This window comes from Anabrus simplex, chromosome 2, assembly GCF_040414725.1.
Source record: "Anabrus simplex isolate iqAnaSimp1 chromosome 2, ASM4041472v1, whole genome shotgun sequence".
Lineage (NCBI taxonomy): Eukaryota > Metazoa > Arthropoda > Insecta > Orthoptera > Tettigoniidae > Anabrus > Anabrus simplex.
The window spans coordinates 814,119,800-814,139,281 of NC_090266.1; the positions used below are offsets into that span (position 1 = coordinate 814,119,800).

General features: G+C 43.1%; 1 protein-coding gene across 1 annotated transcript in view; it reads left to right on the top strand.

Moving 5' to 3' along the window:
- The window catches only part of LOC136863695 (uncharacterized), a 415,056-nt gene that overhangs the window by 281,756 nt on the left and 113,818 nt on the right, over positions 1-19,482 (top strand). The window contains exon 20 of the mRNA XM_068226041.1: positions 6,088-6,307. Within this exon, the coding sequence (XP_068082142.1) occupies positions 6,088-6,307 (220 nt within the window). The remainder of the gene's footprint in view (positions 1-6,087; positions 6,308-19,482) is intronic.

Consider the following 19,482-nt stretch of genomic DNA (forward strand, 5'->3'; position numbering starts at 1 on the left):
CAGAGCTGCCGACAGTGGGATTCGAACCTACTGTCTTCCGACTGCAAGCTGACAGTGACGTGCCCAAACCGCGCGGCCACTTGCTCGGTATATTGTAACATTGTGTTGACTAAAATAACCTACGAGAGTAACAAGAAACTGGAGCGGATTCTGAACAGCTGCGTAAGATATATCTTCATTCTGCGATATAAGGCTCATATAACACCTTATTGTAAGGAGCTGACGCGGCTTCGAGTATACCAGCGCACAGTGGGCAATATTCCTGATCTAGCTGCACAAAAGTCATTTTTCAACTTCTTGACTTGGACAGACATGTGTACTGACTTACGTTTTTGACTGTACAAATAATGTTGGAGGCATAACTTTTAAGTCTTCGCCAGCTCTTTTTGGTGACTATATAGCATAAACAAACCCCAACTGCTTCGCTCGCTTCCTGTCATTCTTCAGTCGCAGTGAAGTTATCCTTATTAACAGACTTGCGATACTATATGAGTGATCCTTGTATGTAGAAGGCATGTAAATAAATAATATAGGAATTTGCTTTTGCATGAGGTGAAATTGAATGTTTTCGACGATGGTTTGATCTCGGTAAAGAAGATTACATTGTTACTGCAGATGTGAATATAAGGTTATTATTTTCGTAGCGCTAACTTGAAATAGAGTTATAAAGAAGTAACAAAATTCTACCTTAAAACAATATATGATTGTATCCGTGATTTTCCAGACTTTTGAAATATGAATTCATTTTTTGCGCTTATTTGTACTAATGACAGAAATACATTTATATCAGTGGCGCATCACAAGTTAACCAGGATGTACCTCTTTCAAGTATTGTACCGGAGCAGCGGGGAGTCAAGGAAAAATGAAATTTTCAAATATATAGTACAATATTTAAGAATGCAAGGTATATCAGGTGATTTGGAGCAGAAACTAAAACAAAACTGTTGGGGTGTTTTCGGGGAAAGTTCTCCTGCGATGGACAAAATGTCACAGGCACAATGACAAATTCTTGGAAAGGAATTCTGAATGGATGGGTGGAAATTTAATTTCACCGAAAGAAATACACAACTCTGAGGCTCCAGTTTCAAGGATAATTATACCTGGGCCAGGTATGGGTAGAAGGGGACGATCTCATAGGAAGTTGTTTAGTTACAACAGTGTTAAAAGGAAAAGAAGGTATGTGTAACCATTGCTACAGAACACCAGTGCAGATGAATATTTCTTTTGCTGTATCTACTAATTTACGAGCCGCAGGAATTTTTAAGACCTTTACCAGTTTATCCATAGGGAACCAAAAAAAATTAACAAGTTGAGGGAACTGAAAATAAGAAATTAAAGAATTGAGGGTGTTCTGTATCAAATAATGTCTAGCATAGCGATGAAGAGGCACTGGCATTTTTCCTCGATGCCAGGCTGTCTGTATACCACTATAAACTTGTTACGTTTCAGGGCAACATTACAAACTCCAAATATTTATCCACCTTAACACAAAATACAAAACTCAAAACAAGTTGTGTTATCCGTCGACAGAAACAATTACAGTGCAGTAAATCAATTTCAACCGCAGTGGTGTTTTGCACCTACCTTCTTTCACTTTTAGTACTGTAATCACTAAATAATTTCCTAGGAAGTCACCTTCAACCAATACATGGCTCAGGTACAACTCCCCTCGAAACTGTAGCCTCAATGTTACGTATTTCTTCCAGCGAAATTAAATGTCTATCCAGCCGTTCAGAATTTCTGTCTGAGAATCTGCCATTGTACTTGAGATATTTTGTCCATCGCAAGAGAATTCTCCTCGAAAATACCCTAAATGATCTTTACGTTTCTGCTCCAGACACTTGATATATCTTGTATTCTTAAATATTGCACTATAGATCTGAAAATTTCATCTTTCCTTGATTTTGCGCTGCTCCGGTATCATACATGAAAGAGATGCATCCTGGATAGCCTATGGGTCACCATTGAAATAAATTGATTTCTCTTATTAGCGCAAACAAAGTACAAAATGAATGCATATTTTAAAAGTTTAGAAATTTACGCTTATAGTCGTAAGTTCCTTTTATTGCAATTGGCTTCACGTCGCATTGGCACAGACAGGTTTTGTAGCAATGATGGGATAGGATAGGGCTAGGAGCGGAAGGAAAAAGACGTGGCCTTAATTGAGGTACGTCCCCAGCATTTGCCTGGTTTGAAAATGTGAAAACACGGAAAACCATCTTCAGTGTTGCCGACAGTGGGGTTCGAACCCATTACCCCCCCCCCCCCCCGCATGCAAGCTCACAGCTGCGCACCCCCAACAGCACGGCCAACTCGCTAGGTGTATTTGGTTTTAATAGGGTTAAATGTAGTAAACCTATTTTACTATATTTGAAATTAGCGTTACGAAAAGAACAGCTTTACGTTAACATCTTACAATGTAATCTTTATGGCAGTCCCAGTTGACAACATTGATTTCCACCTCATGAAAACTACATAACTTGTATGAATTATTTTTATGCCTTTCACATACAAAGATAACTCATTTAGTACCACTTATAGGTCTGTTAACATAGCCAACTTCACAGCAACTGAAGAACGGCAGCGAGCGAGCGAAGCAGTTGGGGTTTGTTTATGCCATTTAGTCATACATGACAAATAGCTGACGAGGACTTGAAAGCCATGCATATAAACATTCCTTGTAGAGTCAAAAACATAAGTCAGTACACATTTCGGCCTGAAGTCGAAAAATGATTTTTGTCCAGCTAGATCGGGAAAATGGCGCTCTGTGCAGCGCCTTGAACTTCACACAAAATACTTTCCACTAATACTCCCAAATATCATGCATTACCTTTTTCGTACCTCTCGTCGTGTCATGACCACAATACAAGATCTGGCTCCTCTCCTGCCATACCTGTAAACTATGCTACTGTTTACAACCGCTCCTTCATAATCTCCAGCCGGCCCCGCGGTGTAGGGGTAGCGTGCCTGCCTCTCGCCCGGAGGCCCCGGGTTCGATTCCCGGCCTGATCAGGGATTTTTCTCTCGACCTGAGGGCTGCTTCGAGGTCCACTCAGCCTACGTGATTAGAATTGAGGAGCTATCTGACGGTGAGATGGCGGCCCCGGTCTCGAAAGCCCAGAATAACGGCCGAGAGGATGCGTCGTGCTGACCACACGGCTCCTCGTAACCTGCAGGCCTTCGGGCTGAACAGCGGTCGCTGGGCAGGTCAAAGCCCTTTCAAGGGCGTTAAGTGCCGTGGGAGGGAGGGGGGTTCATCATCTATAAGTCCAGGTCATGGAATTCTCTTCCTGTCTCATCGTAAGTTTAAAGTGGCTTGCCGTGAGCACTTGCTGAGTGGATCTCGCTGTCTTGCTGGATAATTGTTGTAGTTACGTCATTCAAATGAACATTTTAATATTGAATATTCTTTTATTATTAACATTACTACTAGTGTTGTTGCTTTTAGTATTATTTGTGTTATTTGTATTTGTAATCTTAATCTGTCATTTTAAGTTGGCTAAGTATATGAGAGTGTCTTGAGCCGAAACTTCGCCACTAATAAAGGCATTATCTATCTATCTAGATATCTTCTCAAGTCGTAAAATATTATTGGGCAACATTAACTGCGCCACACATCCAAAAATCATAGCAACAAGAACATCTCTGGTGTGTGTGTGGGTTTTCACCCGAAACTTGCCATTGGGCTCATCAGATGGACTGGCACACCTTTTCAAGACACTGTTCAGCAGTGCAGACCGTCTACACAGTTCCGCCTAGTTAGAAAATTAAGATTGCTAACTACTAAAGGAGAAATGATTCTCCTTAATGGAAACTGTATTAAACAGTGGAAATTAGTAACAGTTCACAGTTCGTTTCCAACATAACGCCCACATTACTGAACACATGACACATTATTGCTTATTTTTTATTTGACTTCATTTAGGTGCGACGAAGTGTTGGTCATTAGTGTCATAAATTGCACACCGGGCGAGTTGGCCGTGCGCGTAGAGGCGCGCGGCTGTGAGCTTGCATCCGGGAGATAGTAGGTTCGAATCCCACTATCGGCAGCCCTGAAGATGGTTTTCCGTGGTTTCCCATTTTCACGCCAGGCAAATGCTGGGACTGTACCTTAATTAAGGCCACGGCCGCTTCCTTCCAACTCCTAGGCCTTTCCTATCCCATCGTCGCCATAAGACCTATCTGTGTCGGTGCGACGTAAAGCCCCTGGCATAAATTGCATTAACGTTTGAGATATTTTTATTTTCATGTTTTCCTAGTAAATGTGTGCATGTAATTATACAGATATATGATTGTTATCTGTGCTCTAGGACATGACATAGCGTACTTTCTTGACACAAAATTTGAACCCAAAAATCACTATCAAGGTTTGTATACCTCGTCCCGTCCTATGGTCCTCCATAATGAAATATTGTCTTACGTTTTAATGCACATCTGTCCAGTAAACATGTGTAGTTCTATTACGTTAGGAAAGTAACAAGTATTTTTTAAGGCCATTCGTAGCGAATGGTACCATTTACACTCATTCTAAAAGCATGACAGTGCCCAACCAATTTTGTTGGCAAAGTGCAGTGTATACTGGCCAAGAAGTCCAATTGATAAAGTGCTCCTCCATTTCGTTTATTGCATCCGGGAGATAGTGGGTTCGAATTCCACTGTCGGCAGCGCTGAAGATGGTTTTCCGTGGTTTTCCATTTTCACACCTTCCCATTCCTAGCCCTTTCCTATCCCATCGTCGCCATAAGACCTATCTGTGTCGGTGCGACGTAAAGCAAAAATAGCATTTCGTTTATGTTTGTACTTGGGGCCTTGCTTATTTTAAGCTGATCATTTTTTGAGTTAGGAAGTGTAAATTTGTAGTATTTCATGAAATGTCAGTGCAAAATTTTGGTAAAAGAAGCTCACAATAACGACTATTTTATCGAAATACTAAACTAGGAGTTCTAAACTCTACAGCACCTCACTCCAACGTTCGTGTGAGCTACGATACTAAATCACAACTATCGTAATACTTTATTCCAGAGAGTTCCCTTGACCTCCGTGAATACTTTTCTCCCTGTTCTGTTGATCGCATTTAGAGTGTAGAGTCGGTAAGTACTGGCTTCATTTTCTAGCACTGCAGACACATTTAAAGAAACTTAACAGTCTTATATGAAAGTAAACCTTCAGATTTAGAATGTTTCTTCATTCTTCTGCTTCTGTTAATCCTGTGATCATTAGCCACATCATCTACAGGTTCGAGTGGCTAGTAATAATGTGTTCACAACCCACGAGCCCTATAATTATAAACTATAGGGACTACAGTTCATAGAGGCTGTTAATCCTGTGATCACCAATCGTGGTATCTGCAGTTCTGAGGGGCTGTTAATCGTTTGATCACCAGTCGTGGGCTGTACAGTGCTAAGTGGCTGTTAATCTTGTGATCATCTGTAACAAGACATGAAGTTCTGAGTGGCTGTTAATCTTTACATCATCAGTCACAGGACCTACAGTTATGAGTCGCTGTTAATCTTGTGATCACCAGTCACAAGACCTACAGTTCTGAGTGGCTGTTAATCTTGTGATCACCAGTAGCACGACCTTAAGGTCTGAGTGGCTGGTAATCTTGTGATCAGAAGACACATTACCATGAAATTGAACGAGAGGCACGTAGCGTTCCTTTTCGAGAAATGCTGCAGAAGCAGCAGTAGTAGTAGTGGTGGTAGTTGTAGTATCTCTAGAGCAGTAATACACATCATGTAGCCTTCTTTCCATCTCTGAGAGATTTAAATTACCTCACTCATTACAATTACTGCTGTTTCGTGTACAGAATATCTTGGTCAAAATCCTCGTAAGCTGAATTCTGACTGATAACCCGTGTGGTTGTAACGTTGTTTTGGCTTGTTGTTGATATATAAAAGTATTATCCGTGCCATAGGAAGTGGGTATTGTATGGGAGGTGCTTCTGAACACCCTTTTTACTATGAAATTGAGGCAGTTAACCTTGTTATTGGAGTTAATGTTGTAGCCTATGACTTCAGATAGATTTAGGTACTGTAATAGGGCATATTATATACGATCTTAAAGTGCTTATTTCTGTTCATTTAGCTATGCAGTGGCTTAACGACGGGCTGACAACCAACCAGACGGAATTCTTCATCCACTGCGAATCCACGCATATGACAGCCTTCTCTGTTCTCCTCGACCCCGACTTCGGAGCTTCAATTTCTGAGAGCGACAAGCAGATTATGAGCATTATCAGCTACATTGGCTCTGCCTTGAGTGTCGTTGGCCTTTTGTTCACCATAATGACATATTCATTGTTCAGGTAATGTATTTTCTAAAATATTGCTAATTAATGTACATACTCAAAATTCATTTAACCTTAGTATTTAACGTAAAATGTCTTAGTCATAAAACTATATAGGCCTATTCAGTCCTCATTTTGTGCGATGTCGCTGGGATTCAAACTTGGACACTGCCATGGTTTACACACCAAAATCGATCTTTAAATGAACACAGTTCTTTCTGCAGTGAACTCAGTCGGATGTGGATTTTTCCGTGCATTCGGGGTTGGATTTCCTTCCTGACACAACGTAAATTTTCATTCGAAAATTCCACTTAATACGTTTACCGTCCAGGGTTGGTTTTTCCGTCAGACTCAGCGAGGGGTCACAACTCTACCGCCTCATGGGCAGTGTCCTCGAGCGTAAGACGTTTGGTCAAGGGATGAAACTGGGTAGGAGGACCAATACCTCGCCCAGGTGGCCTCACCTGCTATGGTGAACAGGGGCCTTGTGGGGGATGGGAAGATCGGAAGGGATAGACAAGGAAGAAGGAAGGAAGCGGCCTCGGCCTTAGTTAGGTACCATCACAGCATTTAACTGGAGGAGACGTAGGAAACCACGGAAAAACCCTTCGAGGATGGCTGAGGGGGGAATCGAACCCCCTCCCCTCCATACTCAGTTGACCTCCCGAGGCTGAGTTGACCCCGTTCCCGCCCTCTCACCACGGCCGCTTCCTTCCCTCTTCCTTGTCTATCCCTTCCGATCTTTCCATCCGCCCATAACGCCTTTGTTCATCATAGCAGGTGAGGCTACCTGGGCTAGCTACTGGCCTTCCTCTCCAGTTGTATTCCCACGACTCAAAGTCTCACGCTCGAGGACACTGCCCTTGAGGCACATCCGAGAGAGTTCACTGCAGAAATAAATGTGTTCATTTAAAGATCGATTTTGGTGTGTGAATCATGGCAGTGTCCAAGTTGGAATCCCAGCGACATCGCACAAAATGAGGACTGGATAGGCCTATATTGCTTTATGACTAAGAAATGATTGCGAGGGAAAAAGCAACCCTGGACGAAAAACAGATTAAGAAAGAAAGAAAGATTACATTAAGTCCGCCTCTGTGGCGTAGTCGTTAGTGTGATTGCCCACCAACCCCCGGAGGCCTGAGTTCGATTCTCGGCTCTACCACGAAATTTGAAAAGTGATACGAGGGCTCGAACGGGGTCCACTCAGCCTCGGGAGTTCAACTGAGTAGAGGGAATTAGGTTCTCACCACAGACATCCTCGAAATAGTTTTCCGTGGTTTCCCTCCAGACAAATGCTGGTATGGTACGTAACATAAATCCACGGCCACTTCCTTCCCTCTTCCTTGTCTATCCCTTTCGAAATTCCCATCCTGCTCTCACCGCTCCCCAACCCCCAAAGCAGGTGAGGCCACCTAGGCGAGGTACACTGGTCCTCCTCCCGAGTTTTATTCCCCCAACCCAATGTCTCAGGCTCCAGGACACTGCCCTTGAGGCGGTAGAGGTGGGATCCCTCGCTGAGTCCGAGGGAAAAACCAACCCTGGAGGGTAAACGAATTAAGAATGAAAGAAAGAAAAATTACAAAAATACCGTATTATTTGTTGTTGTTTTTCTGTTTAAAGTATTAATAAATGTTAAAATATTTGTTACATTACTTAAAATATTTGTCACATTTGTTCGTCTGATAATGAATCTCCTGAATTTTACTTATTTAATTCTCTAATTTGGGTGGTATTTTTCATTTATGCATTAAAAAGAAAGCATTTCACGGCAACGAAAACATTTAATAAATGCAGGTGCAGAGCACGAATAACACTTCGACCTCATTACTTCACTCAAAAAACATATATTGTTTACAAATAAATAAAAATATATCAATGTCGGATTCGAACTCGGAAACATCAATTTGTAATGTCAGTGCGCTAGGGACTACCTCCATGAAACACTCCAATTTCGAATGGTTTTTCATTTATTGAGTTCAGTACGTAATTCTTCGGAGTTCGATAATTTCGTATAATTTGATGGAGTCAAAGCGTATCTCATAAGCAGAAAATCGTTTACCTGTGTGTCACTGAAAGAATTACGGTGAACGCTGGGCCGTGTTGAGAGCCTTCTTTACCATATACTGTAGTTTCATCGTTTCTGGCGTATTCAGCACTTGCGGAATCAAAAAATATTTTTCACCAGCTGAATACCCGCAGCTCCGTAGTTGGTAATTACGTATTAAGTAATAAGGTTACAATTTATTTTTCACCAGCTGAATACCCGCAGCTCCGTAGTTGGTAATTACGTATTAAGTAATAAGGTTACAATTTACAGTAATATTTGTTTATTAAGAGATTCACTGACCATGTGCGTTGAGTCTAAAACGAATTCTTCGTGAAACGTTAATTTGCCTATGAATACAAAGTCGTTGATAAAGAAAAGGGATTGTTGTAAGTTAGTCAAAACTAAATGATTTACACATTGTTACTGCTCATATTCGTACGCCGTCATGTGGAAGAAAATCCTCAACTTAAGATTCTAGTGGATTCCAGGAAATGTTCACCATCATTGTATGGGGATGCACTGTACCCTTCAAATGATCTTCCATAAGTTGTAGTTTGTTCCTTCTTTCCACGTGTATTTTGATTGTTTAAAAATTTCCTCCACATAGCCTACAAAGTGTTTCCAAATTCCGATTACAAACTCCCAGAACGTGTAGAACGAAGAGTACACAGGTGATACAAAGTGCTTATAAATATAAAAATGAACTACTGAGTCAAAGAACACCATGTGTACACAAAAGCAGATGTTTCATATTTACTGCATTGTAGATAAGCTGTGTAGGCGGGAACAGAGAATATATTCTTATCAAATTCGATGATGGTATACATTCAGTACTTGCTGCCTTGAACTGTAATTCACAAGCTATAGTATTTCGGGTGAATATGAGCTGATCATCTGTTTGTCGACAATCTCGACGATGTTATTTAGGGTAAGGCTCTACGTCATAGGGCAGCTACCCGTCGTAATTAGCAAAGCGTATGGCGTAACGTGTGGCGCCATCATACCTCTTTTGCTTTAAATAATGAAGAACTCCAGGAGACATATACATTCATTGTCTGCAGGATGAACTGAGGTGATGCAATGAGTCGTCGTACCCCCTTCCTTCCGCAGCGTGAACATAGGCAAATATGAAGATCAGGACATAAAACATCTGGAGTGGGTTAAGGAAGCAACGCTGTAAATCATAAAATGATATGTTTAAATCGAGTGGAATTGTACAAAGTCTTGGTATTGCGCGGAAAGAGTTTAAAGCAAGTAGATGTTGGTCAGAACGCTTTATCCTCCGGAATGGACTAAGTTTGCGGAAGAGGACATCACTGTTCCAGCGGCTTCTATCGGCTTCTACCGACAGTGGGATCGAATTTCACCGCTTTGTCGCCGGAATTCGACAATGCAACGCTGCGCAAACTTGAACTCCGCGCGGTGCTATGCGGTTGTGACGTGAGTGCTGTGTTTACTGGTGTGACCAGTCCTCTGTGTAATGAAGGAGAGGGCCCATACAAAACTGTCTAAAGGTCTTATCAATTTTTGCGCAAATAAAGTACATATTTAAATAACTATGTTGTATATTGACGTAAGATTTTCCTCCTTCTGCTTCTAACCTACGACAACCAACCCTGTATTATGTACAATTTTCAAATATTATATCGTCCCCTACTTTTGAACTTGAAAATCAGGCGGGGAACAGTTAAAGGAGAGTTATAGGCGAGTAAGTACGATATTTGAGCGGGCCGTATGTAGTACCAGAGCTTGAAAACGGAAAGCTTGTTGCAAAAATTTGACTGCAACTTTTCTAGTTATATATCCACCATGGATTAACGTATTGTTACAAAGTAAAACTCCATCAGTTTCATTAAACAAATTTATTCCAAGATGACCCAATAAATGCACACATACATACACACATATAAACACAAAATTATAATCAGCTATTAATGGCCACACTAATTACTGTCTACTTGCAAATTGCTCTTCCTTATGGCGCAGCAGGCGGTCCAGCCCGTTGCTCTACCTGGGGACGCTTAATCTTTAATTTCACTTCGCCAAGTCCAGTCACCTCCTACAGCAGCTGTGTGCAGACGACTGGATCTGAACACAGGGCTACGGACCACTTGACCCATGACAATTGTTCGTTGGTTCGACTCCACAGACAGTTCAGTAATTCACACAGTAACATGGAGCAAACAACTGAACAGCTCAACAGTATTCAGCTGCAGGACGATACTCACAACAGCGAACATAAACACAGGTCAATTTATCCTCGCATCACGATACTGGATTTCCTCGCTGATTCACGGCGATCCACAGAAGTACACAAGCACACAGTACTCTCAGGTAGTACACGTCTTCCGTTCCGTCGTCTCCATCCACCTACTCACCGGATTTTCCGAAACCGCAACCAGAGCACTCTCGCAGGGGACTTGTATGTATACCTCGATGTTGGGCCATTCAGGGTTTGGCTGGAGATCGAACTTTCCTGTCGTATCTTCCGGAAATCGCATGGTGAAACTAGATAAAGGGAACAATGGAGGAAGGGCCGTGGCATGTCCTCGGGTGGGATGGGAAGTTCCCCGAGCTGGTTTATTCATCCCCTTTCAGGTCATTCCGAAGGGGCTGCAACACGACTGACGGTAGCTTGAGCATGTAACATCGCCCCCGTTCGAGAGTTGATCGTCCCGATCAGTTACCATCTTCAGCTGCTCCCCTGTAAAGCGCCAATCGGTCCAGATGTACCACCTTCAACCTGCTTCTCGATATCCATTGTATGTGATAGATGACGTCATTTTTCTCTTGACAACACAGTGAGGGCCTTCCCATTCTGACTGGAGTTTGGGGGACAAACCTCTATTCCTTATTGGTTATACAGCCATACCAGGTCTTGTTCCTGATATCCGATAACATTGTCCCTTTTCTCAATTTCTTCCGAACACCGGGGCGTATATCCTCTAGTTTACTCGTTTGATCAAGGCAGTACTGGTCGGTAGGAACAGGATGATCGTCAGGTCGGTCGAACACTAAATCCACCGGGAGGCGCAGTTCACTCCCAAACAACGTCCTTGCTGGTGTGCATCCAGTGGCCTCGTGCACTGTAGACCGGTACGCTAAGAGGAACAGGGGAAGGACGATCCCAGTCTCTCTGATGTTCACTGAAGACTATACTCAGGTGATTCTCAATGGTCCTATTGAATCGTACCAAAATTCCGTCCGATTGAGGATGTAGAGGCGTGGTCCTGGTCTTCCGACAAACAGCACAGATTTTCGAAGACCGGTGACTCGAAGTTCCATCCCATGTCTGAATGCAGATCCAATGGTACGCCGTATCTACTGGCGAACTCGTTCACGAGGGTTTCCACCACCGTAGTTGCCTCCTGGTTCGGAAGGGCATACGCCTCCAACCACTTCATGAAATAGTCAGCACCGAGCTCGATAGCTGCAGTCGCTTAAGTGCGGCCAGTGTCCAGTATTCGGGAGATAGTAGGTTCGAACCCCACTGTCGGCAGCCCTGAAAATGGTTTTCCGTGGTTTCCCATTTTCACACCAGGCAAATGCTGGGGCTGTACCTTAATTAAGGCCACGGCCGCTTCCTTCCAACTCCTAGTCCTTCCCTGTCCCATCGTCGCCATAAGACCTATCTGTGTCGGTGCGACGTAAAGCAATTAGCAAAAAAAATAGTCAGGGATGACGAGTATATACCGATTTCCCGCGTCACTAGCAGGGAATGGTCCAGCCACATCAATTGCCACTCTCTCAAGGGGCGCACCCACGTTGTGAGCCTTCATTCGGCCTTTAAGCCTCCGGCTTCGTCCCTTGCTGGCAGCACATTCGTTGCATATACTGCAGAAGTGTTCCTGCTCCGATGAGCACCCTACCCAGTAGAACCTCTCTCGGACCTTTTCCAAGATGTTCTTGATTCCGAGGTGCCCATCAGAAGTTCCACCATGAGCTTATTTCAGGACTTCCGCTACCGTACTGCGTGGGAAAACCGCCTGCTTCCGGAGATACTCCCCGTCGCTGCTTTCCCATACACGATTTAACAATCCATCCCTGGTCACCAGCGAGTCCCATTGCGAGCAGTACTACTTAGTTTTGGAGCTGAGGTCACTGACGTCTATCCATCCAGGCCTCAGTACGCAGGCGATGTTCCTCTCATCCAGAAGTCCGATGTCCTCGTCAACCCTCAGCGCATTAATCTAGGCTTCGCGACTTCAGCATTCCTCGAACTTTACAATGACATTTGGCAGGGAATGCCATCTTCACTTTCCTTCTTGGTGCAGAATTTGCAGTTTTCGGGACATGGCCTTCGAGACAGAGCGTCGACCTTGGAATTTAGGTGACCCTTGCGGTGTTCGATCACATAGTTGTACTGCTGCAGTCTCTCCAGCCATCGTGCGAGGTGTCCTTCCGCGTTCTTGAAATTTTGAAGCCACCGGAGTCATGCATGGTCAGTTCTGATGAGGAATCCTTGGCCATGGTGGAACTTATGGAAATGCTGGATGGTCCTCGCAATGGTCAGTAAACCTGTAATTTGTTTCCGGTTTGGAGAGAGCCTTACTGAAATATGCCACTACCCGCACTTCGCTAACCACGACTTGATAACAGGACACCCCCAATACAAAATTCGCTGACGTCCGTGTCAAGAAAAATCTCACCCCAGCTCTGGGATGTACCTATACCGGTGCTGTGCATAGTACGTGCTTCAGTTGGTTAAAACCTTTTTGGCATTCCTCTGTACACGTGAACCGTTGGCCATTCTCAGTAAGAAGATGCAACGGCTTGGCAATGTTCGCAAATCACCTCACGAATCGACGTTAGTAGGTGCAGAGGCCCAGGAAGTTTTGAAGCTGAGACTTGTCCTTAGGTACTGGCCACTCCCTCACCGTCATGGTTTTCTCAGGATCCCTTCGGACTCCTTCCTTCGAGAGGATTTTGGTACTTCTTTCCTGAAGAGCTGGCATTTCTTAGGGCTCACCTTCAGCTGGGTTGGTCTCAATTTTCGCAGAATCTCCCTCAAATCCTTCAGCTGCTTGTCGAATATGCTTCCAAGAACGATGACGCCATCCAGGTAAATCAGGTACATCTTCTAGTGCAGCCCTCTCAGTACAGTCTCCATCAGACAATCAGACGTTGCCGGGGCTTGCACAACCCGAATGTCATTACCTTGAACTGCCAGAGACTATGTCCAACTGAAAATGCAGTCTTCTCTCGGTCTTCAGGATGAATCTCTACTTCAGATCCATCGTGGAGAAACATTTCGACCCTGATATCGTATCCAGAGTGGCATCAATCCGGGGTAGCGCGCAATTGTCTTCCATCTTGACGTCATTTATTCTTCTGTAGTTGACACAGAATCGAGTTGAGCTGACTTTCTCCTTTGCCAATACTACCGTGGAGCTCCAAGTACTTTCCGAGTGTTCAATTACTTTTCGGCCTTTCATTTCTTCAATAATCCGATCTACTTCGTGTTTCTTCGCGAGCGGAACTCGTCGAAACGAAGCCTTGATCGGCGCGCTGCCACCCACATCAATCCGATGTTGTACGAGTTTTCGTTCGGCCGAAATCGTTGCAACGCCACCCTGAGATGACAAAGAATGACGTCATATTCAACAAACGCCATAGGATAACGTACACAACAAGGATGGAAGGACCAAACAATAATAATATACAGCGACTCAGATAAATAAACTTACCAGGAAACAAGTGGAAGCAAGAAACTGCGCTGAAAACCCACCCCACATAAAAGAAGGTCTGAGATCTTAAGGAACTACTGAGCCAAGCTTCAAAAAATAACGCCAGTTTTCTTAAAAAACTACAATTAAACTTTATGGAATAAATAACATACAGATAAATCTTAATGAATGAATAGCAAAGCAAAGTCACCTCCGTACAGGCCATGAAGACCCTTGGAGGAGTTGAAGGTAAAGGCTTCCACCATTGTTAACCTCGGCACGTGATGGGGTAGAGTGGTTATCTCTACGCCCGGCCGCCTTTATCCCCAGGAATGAACCTGGTACTCATTTTTGGTGTAGGCTGAGTGAACCCAAGAGCCATATGCACCTCCGGAAGTTGAAATCCCGTTTCTTAAATGTTACGACTTCATGACGGGGATTCGAACCCACGTCCTTCCGGGCGAACTCAGCACGCCTTTATCGTCTCAGTCAGGTAGCCCCTAATGAATTAGTATTTTGGTAAATGAAAGGAAGTTTGAAAGTTTTCAATTGCTTTGTAAGGTAAAAAAAAGTAAATATAAGTAAACAGATCTGTAATAATATAATAAAATCTTTGCCAACTAAATTAATAAAACGATGAAATTAAAATAAATATAGCAGGTTTAAAATAAATATATTCAGTTTAATAAACAAACTTAAATTTTTACCGGTACAAGTCCTTCTTTTTGTAACATTAAATCATAAACTGTGGGACGAATGGTTAGACTGAGTAACCGTGAGTGGCTTAGGACAATCGCTAGTGGAGGAATCATACACCTAAAACATGGACAGAGACGCATATCCATAATTGATCACGTGAAATAAAACATAAATATATCCCGATGAAAAGTATCCAACACAATAGCCAGCCCAAAATTAGAAAAATTTCGACACAAATAAATTAACTTCAAATTCCAAATAAAATCCAACGGATAAAAAATCAAAAATTTAAATTCCATAGTCAATAAGCTAGAGAACAAGGCAGGTCCAGAAACCCAAGGTGTCAACACACACGGAGAGTCAAACGCGATCTCCCGTCAAGACCAAAACAATGAATATATCACTAGCGATGCCACGCAAGAACCAAAGAAGAATCCCATAGATAAGAACAACAATGTGAAGTAAAGATAAGGAAAGCAAACGTTAGAAAACCCTCCACCGAGGAATTGCCTAAAACTCCACAAAATAATACATGTTAAATGAACAATTTCTTGAGAATATTACATTTTAAAATTACAAACTTGAAAAAAAAAAAATTAAAATTTTGTACGCCCCAGAATTTACTTCTTAATGTACAGGAACAGAAAGCTGGTACTCAATATGAAGTTTTAATTAAATGAAAGCTATTAATATAAAAGGGAGACATAAACGTTACTTGGCTAAAATTAATTACTAATAATAATAATAATAATAAATAGTATATTATCTAAGAAGAAGAAGAGAATATTAAGGATGACAAATGGTGATTATGCAGGGCATACGTCAACACACGGTCATTATGGGGTCGAAACCTGCAAATTAATATCAATTAATCCAAAATCTGAATGACAAAAAGAAAACTAGCACCAACAACCAAGCAATAAGTCGCAATAAATTTAAATATCAATAACACATGCACCAAGGAAATAATACAAGCAAGCACACACCAAACGAGCAGAAAAAATATATCAGAGGGGAAAAATAAATTTTGAGAAGCCAAAAAACATTCACAGTTACCGGTCAACAATAGGCATATCATTTAAATGGTACAAACATGTCATTCTAACGGCGAACAGGAAAGAGAATACCGACCCAGAAATCTCACCGCAATTACCACTCAAAATAAAATAAACGACGAAAAGTAATATTACATTACCAAAAGAATTGTTTTTAAATTAGCTACTTATATTACCGGTATCGACCCAAGCACTTGTAAACAGCCACAAGGAAACGTTTAACCAAAGTTTTAAAATCGTACATACTAAGATTACATTTAAATTTTCAGAAATAAAATCATTTAATCCCTAAACGGTATGTTATACTAAATCTTATCCGACGCCAGTCGGGTAATCTTTCATTCTAGCAGAGTAAAGTGGAGACATGGCTTCAAACGTCCACACGCGACCAGTTCCAACACCGGACAGTCTCTTTCCTAAGTAGCCCGCGTGAGAACGGTAATGTCTTGCGATCGTTGTGCGCTCTGGAAATAAGAGTCCGTACACAAGACTAGTTTTACAAGTTCACGGATAGATGTCGTCAGAGTTCGCTTTGCCGTCACATACGCAACACATACAGACAACACAGAATAACTCGATAACGATATGCCACATTAGTCTCATATGAAATGAGCAGGAGAAAACGTAGACAAATGTTCCATGCGCCTTAGCATTTAAGATTAGCCGTGCCATATAGACACGTAATTTAACTATACGGCTCCTCGAATAGTCAGGTTGAGAATGATATATATTGTTTCTAAAATAACGTCAAATCGTTTCTGTCCAGGGAGAAGACGTCTTTATACTCCAGCAGTAGGTCCTCCAGCTTCTCCTGTTGCCCGCGTTGTAGGTTGTCGGTGGATTTTTCATGCACCTTCCTCAAGGCCTCTGGTAAGTTCCGTCCTGCTCTCGCTCCTGTGTTTGACCGAACCGGCTCGATGGCTTCGCAGCGAGCAATCCGTACAACAAGCTCACAATCTCGAAGTGTTGTGCCTTGGTGGATGGCGATTTTATAGACATTCAAGTAGGACAGTCGAATGTAAGGCTGATGAGAGGTGCTGATCAAGGTTTGGCGATCAGTAATCCTTGTGTTTCGTTCTGATATTCCGGCTCCACAATGGCTCCATCCACAGCTCCATCCACGTCCAGAGCCGCATCCACCTTGGTCCTTGCTGGGATGGTCAGGACCTATCGCAGATTAACCTGACGTAGAATAGTGCCTTCCCCCGCTGATCGCATAGCAATTTCATTATTCCCCTAACGAAGCGTGTTGGCGCTCATATCCAGGATGATTTTACGTTCGTCCAGAAAGTCGAGTCCAATGATTACCTTGTACACGATGTTCACAACGAGAATGAACGCGGTGCTTCACTGTCCGCGCCCTACGGAGAATTCCATCACTGTCTCGCCGTGGACATGCGTTGTCTCTCCTTTGGCAGTAGCCAGACTGAAGTTCACTGGCAGGGGTCGAATTCTCCACCGCTTCGCAATTGTTGGCTTCTCGATGGTCTTCGTTGCTCCAGTGTCAAGCAGCATGCTCCACGCTATCCCGTCGACGACTCCGTCTACCATTAGGCTGCTACTATCTGATCGGAGTCTCGTTACGCGAGCGTGGGCTGCTGGGGCTTGACGAATTTCCTGCGTCAGCCTTCGCCCCCTAAGACTGGCTAATAGTCGTTTCCCTGACTGGTGTATTTCTCGGCCGTCGTGATGTCATATGGAGGCTCTCGTCTTCGGCGGTCTTCACAATTCTGCCTTATATGGTCTCGAAATCAAACGCGTGGCTAATAGCGTCTCCTAGGGTTTGTGGCGGGCGAGGCGAAGGGCCTATTGGGTTCCTGGGTAGCGTAATCCATCTACGAAGGTCTGCTTAACCAGCTATTAGAGGAAATCTTATTATCCCGTGTTGTCACTGCTCGATCTGCCCCTGCACGTTTTCTACCTCCTTCTGGCCTTCTTCCATCTTCTCCATCGTTTTTTCTGGCCTTCTAATGTCTTCTTTTACCCGTCTTTCACCTCCTTTCGTTTTTCTTCCATCTTCTCCTCCACCTTCTTTTGATATTGCTTCCATATTCTCCTCCATCTTCTTTTGATTTTCCCCCATCTTCTCATTCATCTTCATCATAATATCGAAAAGCGCATTTAACTGAGCCTCCATTTCCGAGTGGCCTCTGGTCTCAACTCGCATGCAGTAATTAACACAAGCTGAAAAATATTATTTATATGAGTGTGCATTCACTATATACCGACGTTCTGGAATGTTCCCCATGACGGTAGAAACCTGTAGTATCCGATTCACGCTGAGTACAATGATGTACCACACATGGGGTCGGTTCTAACTTCTGACACCACTCTGTTACAAAGTAAAACTCCGTCTGTTTCATTACTCCAATTTATTTCAGGATGACCCAGTAAATGTACACACACATATACAGTATACCCACACAATTATAATAAGCTATGAATGGCCAAACTTACTAATTACTGTTTATTTACAAATTACTCTTCCTTATGGCGCAGCACGCGGTCCAGCTTGTTGCTCTACCTAGGGACGCTTAATCTTTACTTTAATTTCCCCAAGTCCAGTCACCTCCTACAGCAGCTGTGTGCTGACCGCTGGAACTGAACATAGGGCTACGGACCACTCGACACATGACGACTGTTTGTTGGTTCGACTCCACAGACAGTCCAGTAATTCACACAGTCACATGGAGCGCAAAACTGAACAGCTCAACAGTATTCAACCGCAGGACGATACTCACAACAGCGAACATGAACACAGGTCCATGTATACGCTCATCACGATACCGGATTTCCTCGCTGACTCACGACGATCCTTAGTCCACAGAAATACACAAGCACACAGTACTCTCAGGTAGTACATGTCTTCCGTCCGTCGTCTCCATCCACCTACTCACTGGATTCTCCGAAACCGCAACCAGAGCATTCTCGCAGGGGACTTGTACTTATACCTCGATGTTGGGCCACTAGAACATTCAGATAAAGAGAACAATAGAGGAAGGGCCGTGGATTGTCCTCGGGCGGGCTGGGAAGTTCCCCGAGCTGGCTTACTCATCCTATTTCAGGTAATACCGAATGGGCTGCGACAAGCCTGAGGGTCGCTTCAGTACGTAACAGTATCGTATACATCAGACAAGCAATGTTTCTTCTGACAGAAGAGAAAGAATTCCGCATAAACATGTCAAACCTTTTTTGAAGTATATGGAGGTACATTATGGTTCCTGGGTATGAACTCTGGACCTGCTGCATGAGGACCCAATTTATCGTCTCGATATGTGTGAGCAATGACGGCATAACAAAAAACTGATGAGTTTTAGACGGTCCCTCATCGTCCATTAATCGGTACAGTAACAACGATAATAATAATTGTGAAAATCGTTGAACTGAGTTTGAATTTGAACTCCCACAGTAACGAGTGAAAACAGAGAAATCTAACAGATACCTAACAAACCCTACCATATCCAAGAACTTCAGTGTAACTTAACTAGATGTCCCTACTGGTGATTCTAAGTGCCACCTAGTGTACCAATGTGTAATTAACTTGACTGACAATGTTCATATTTTAAGGTTTGATAACCTGATCACCATTCAGTTGTTTTTGACTTATTCTGAAGTTGCAAGCAATCAGACAGTATGTGACATCATTGTTCTAGAACAATCAACCTGACCCCTACATATAGCTGTGAATTTTGTGCCTAGGTGTCAATCTTCATCGGGTCTTAAGAG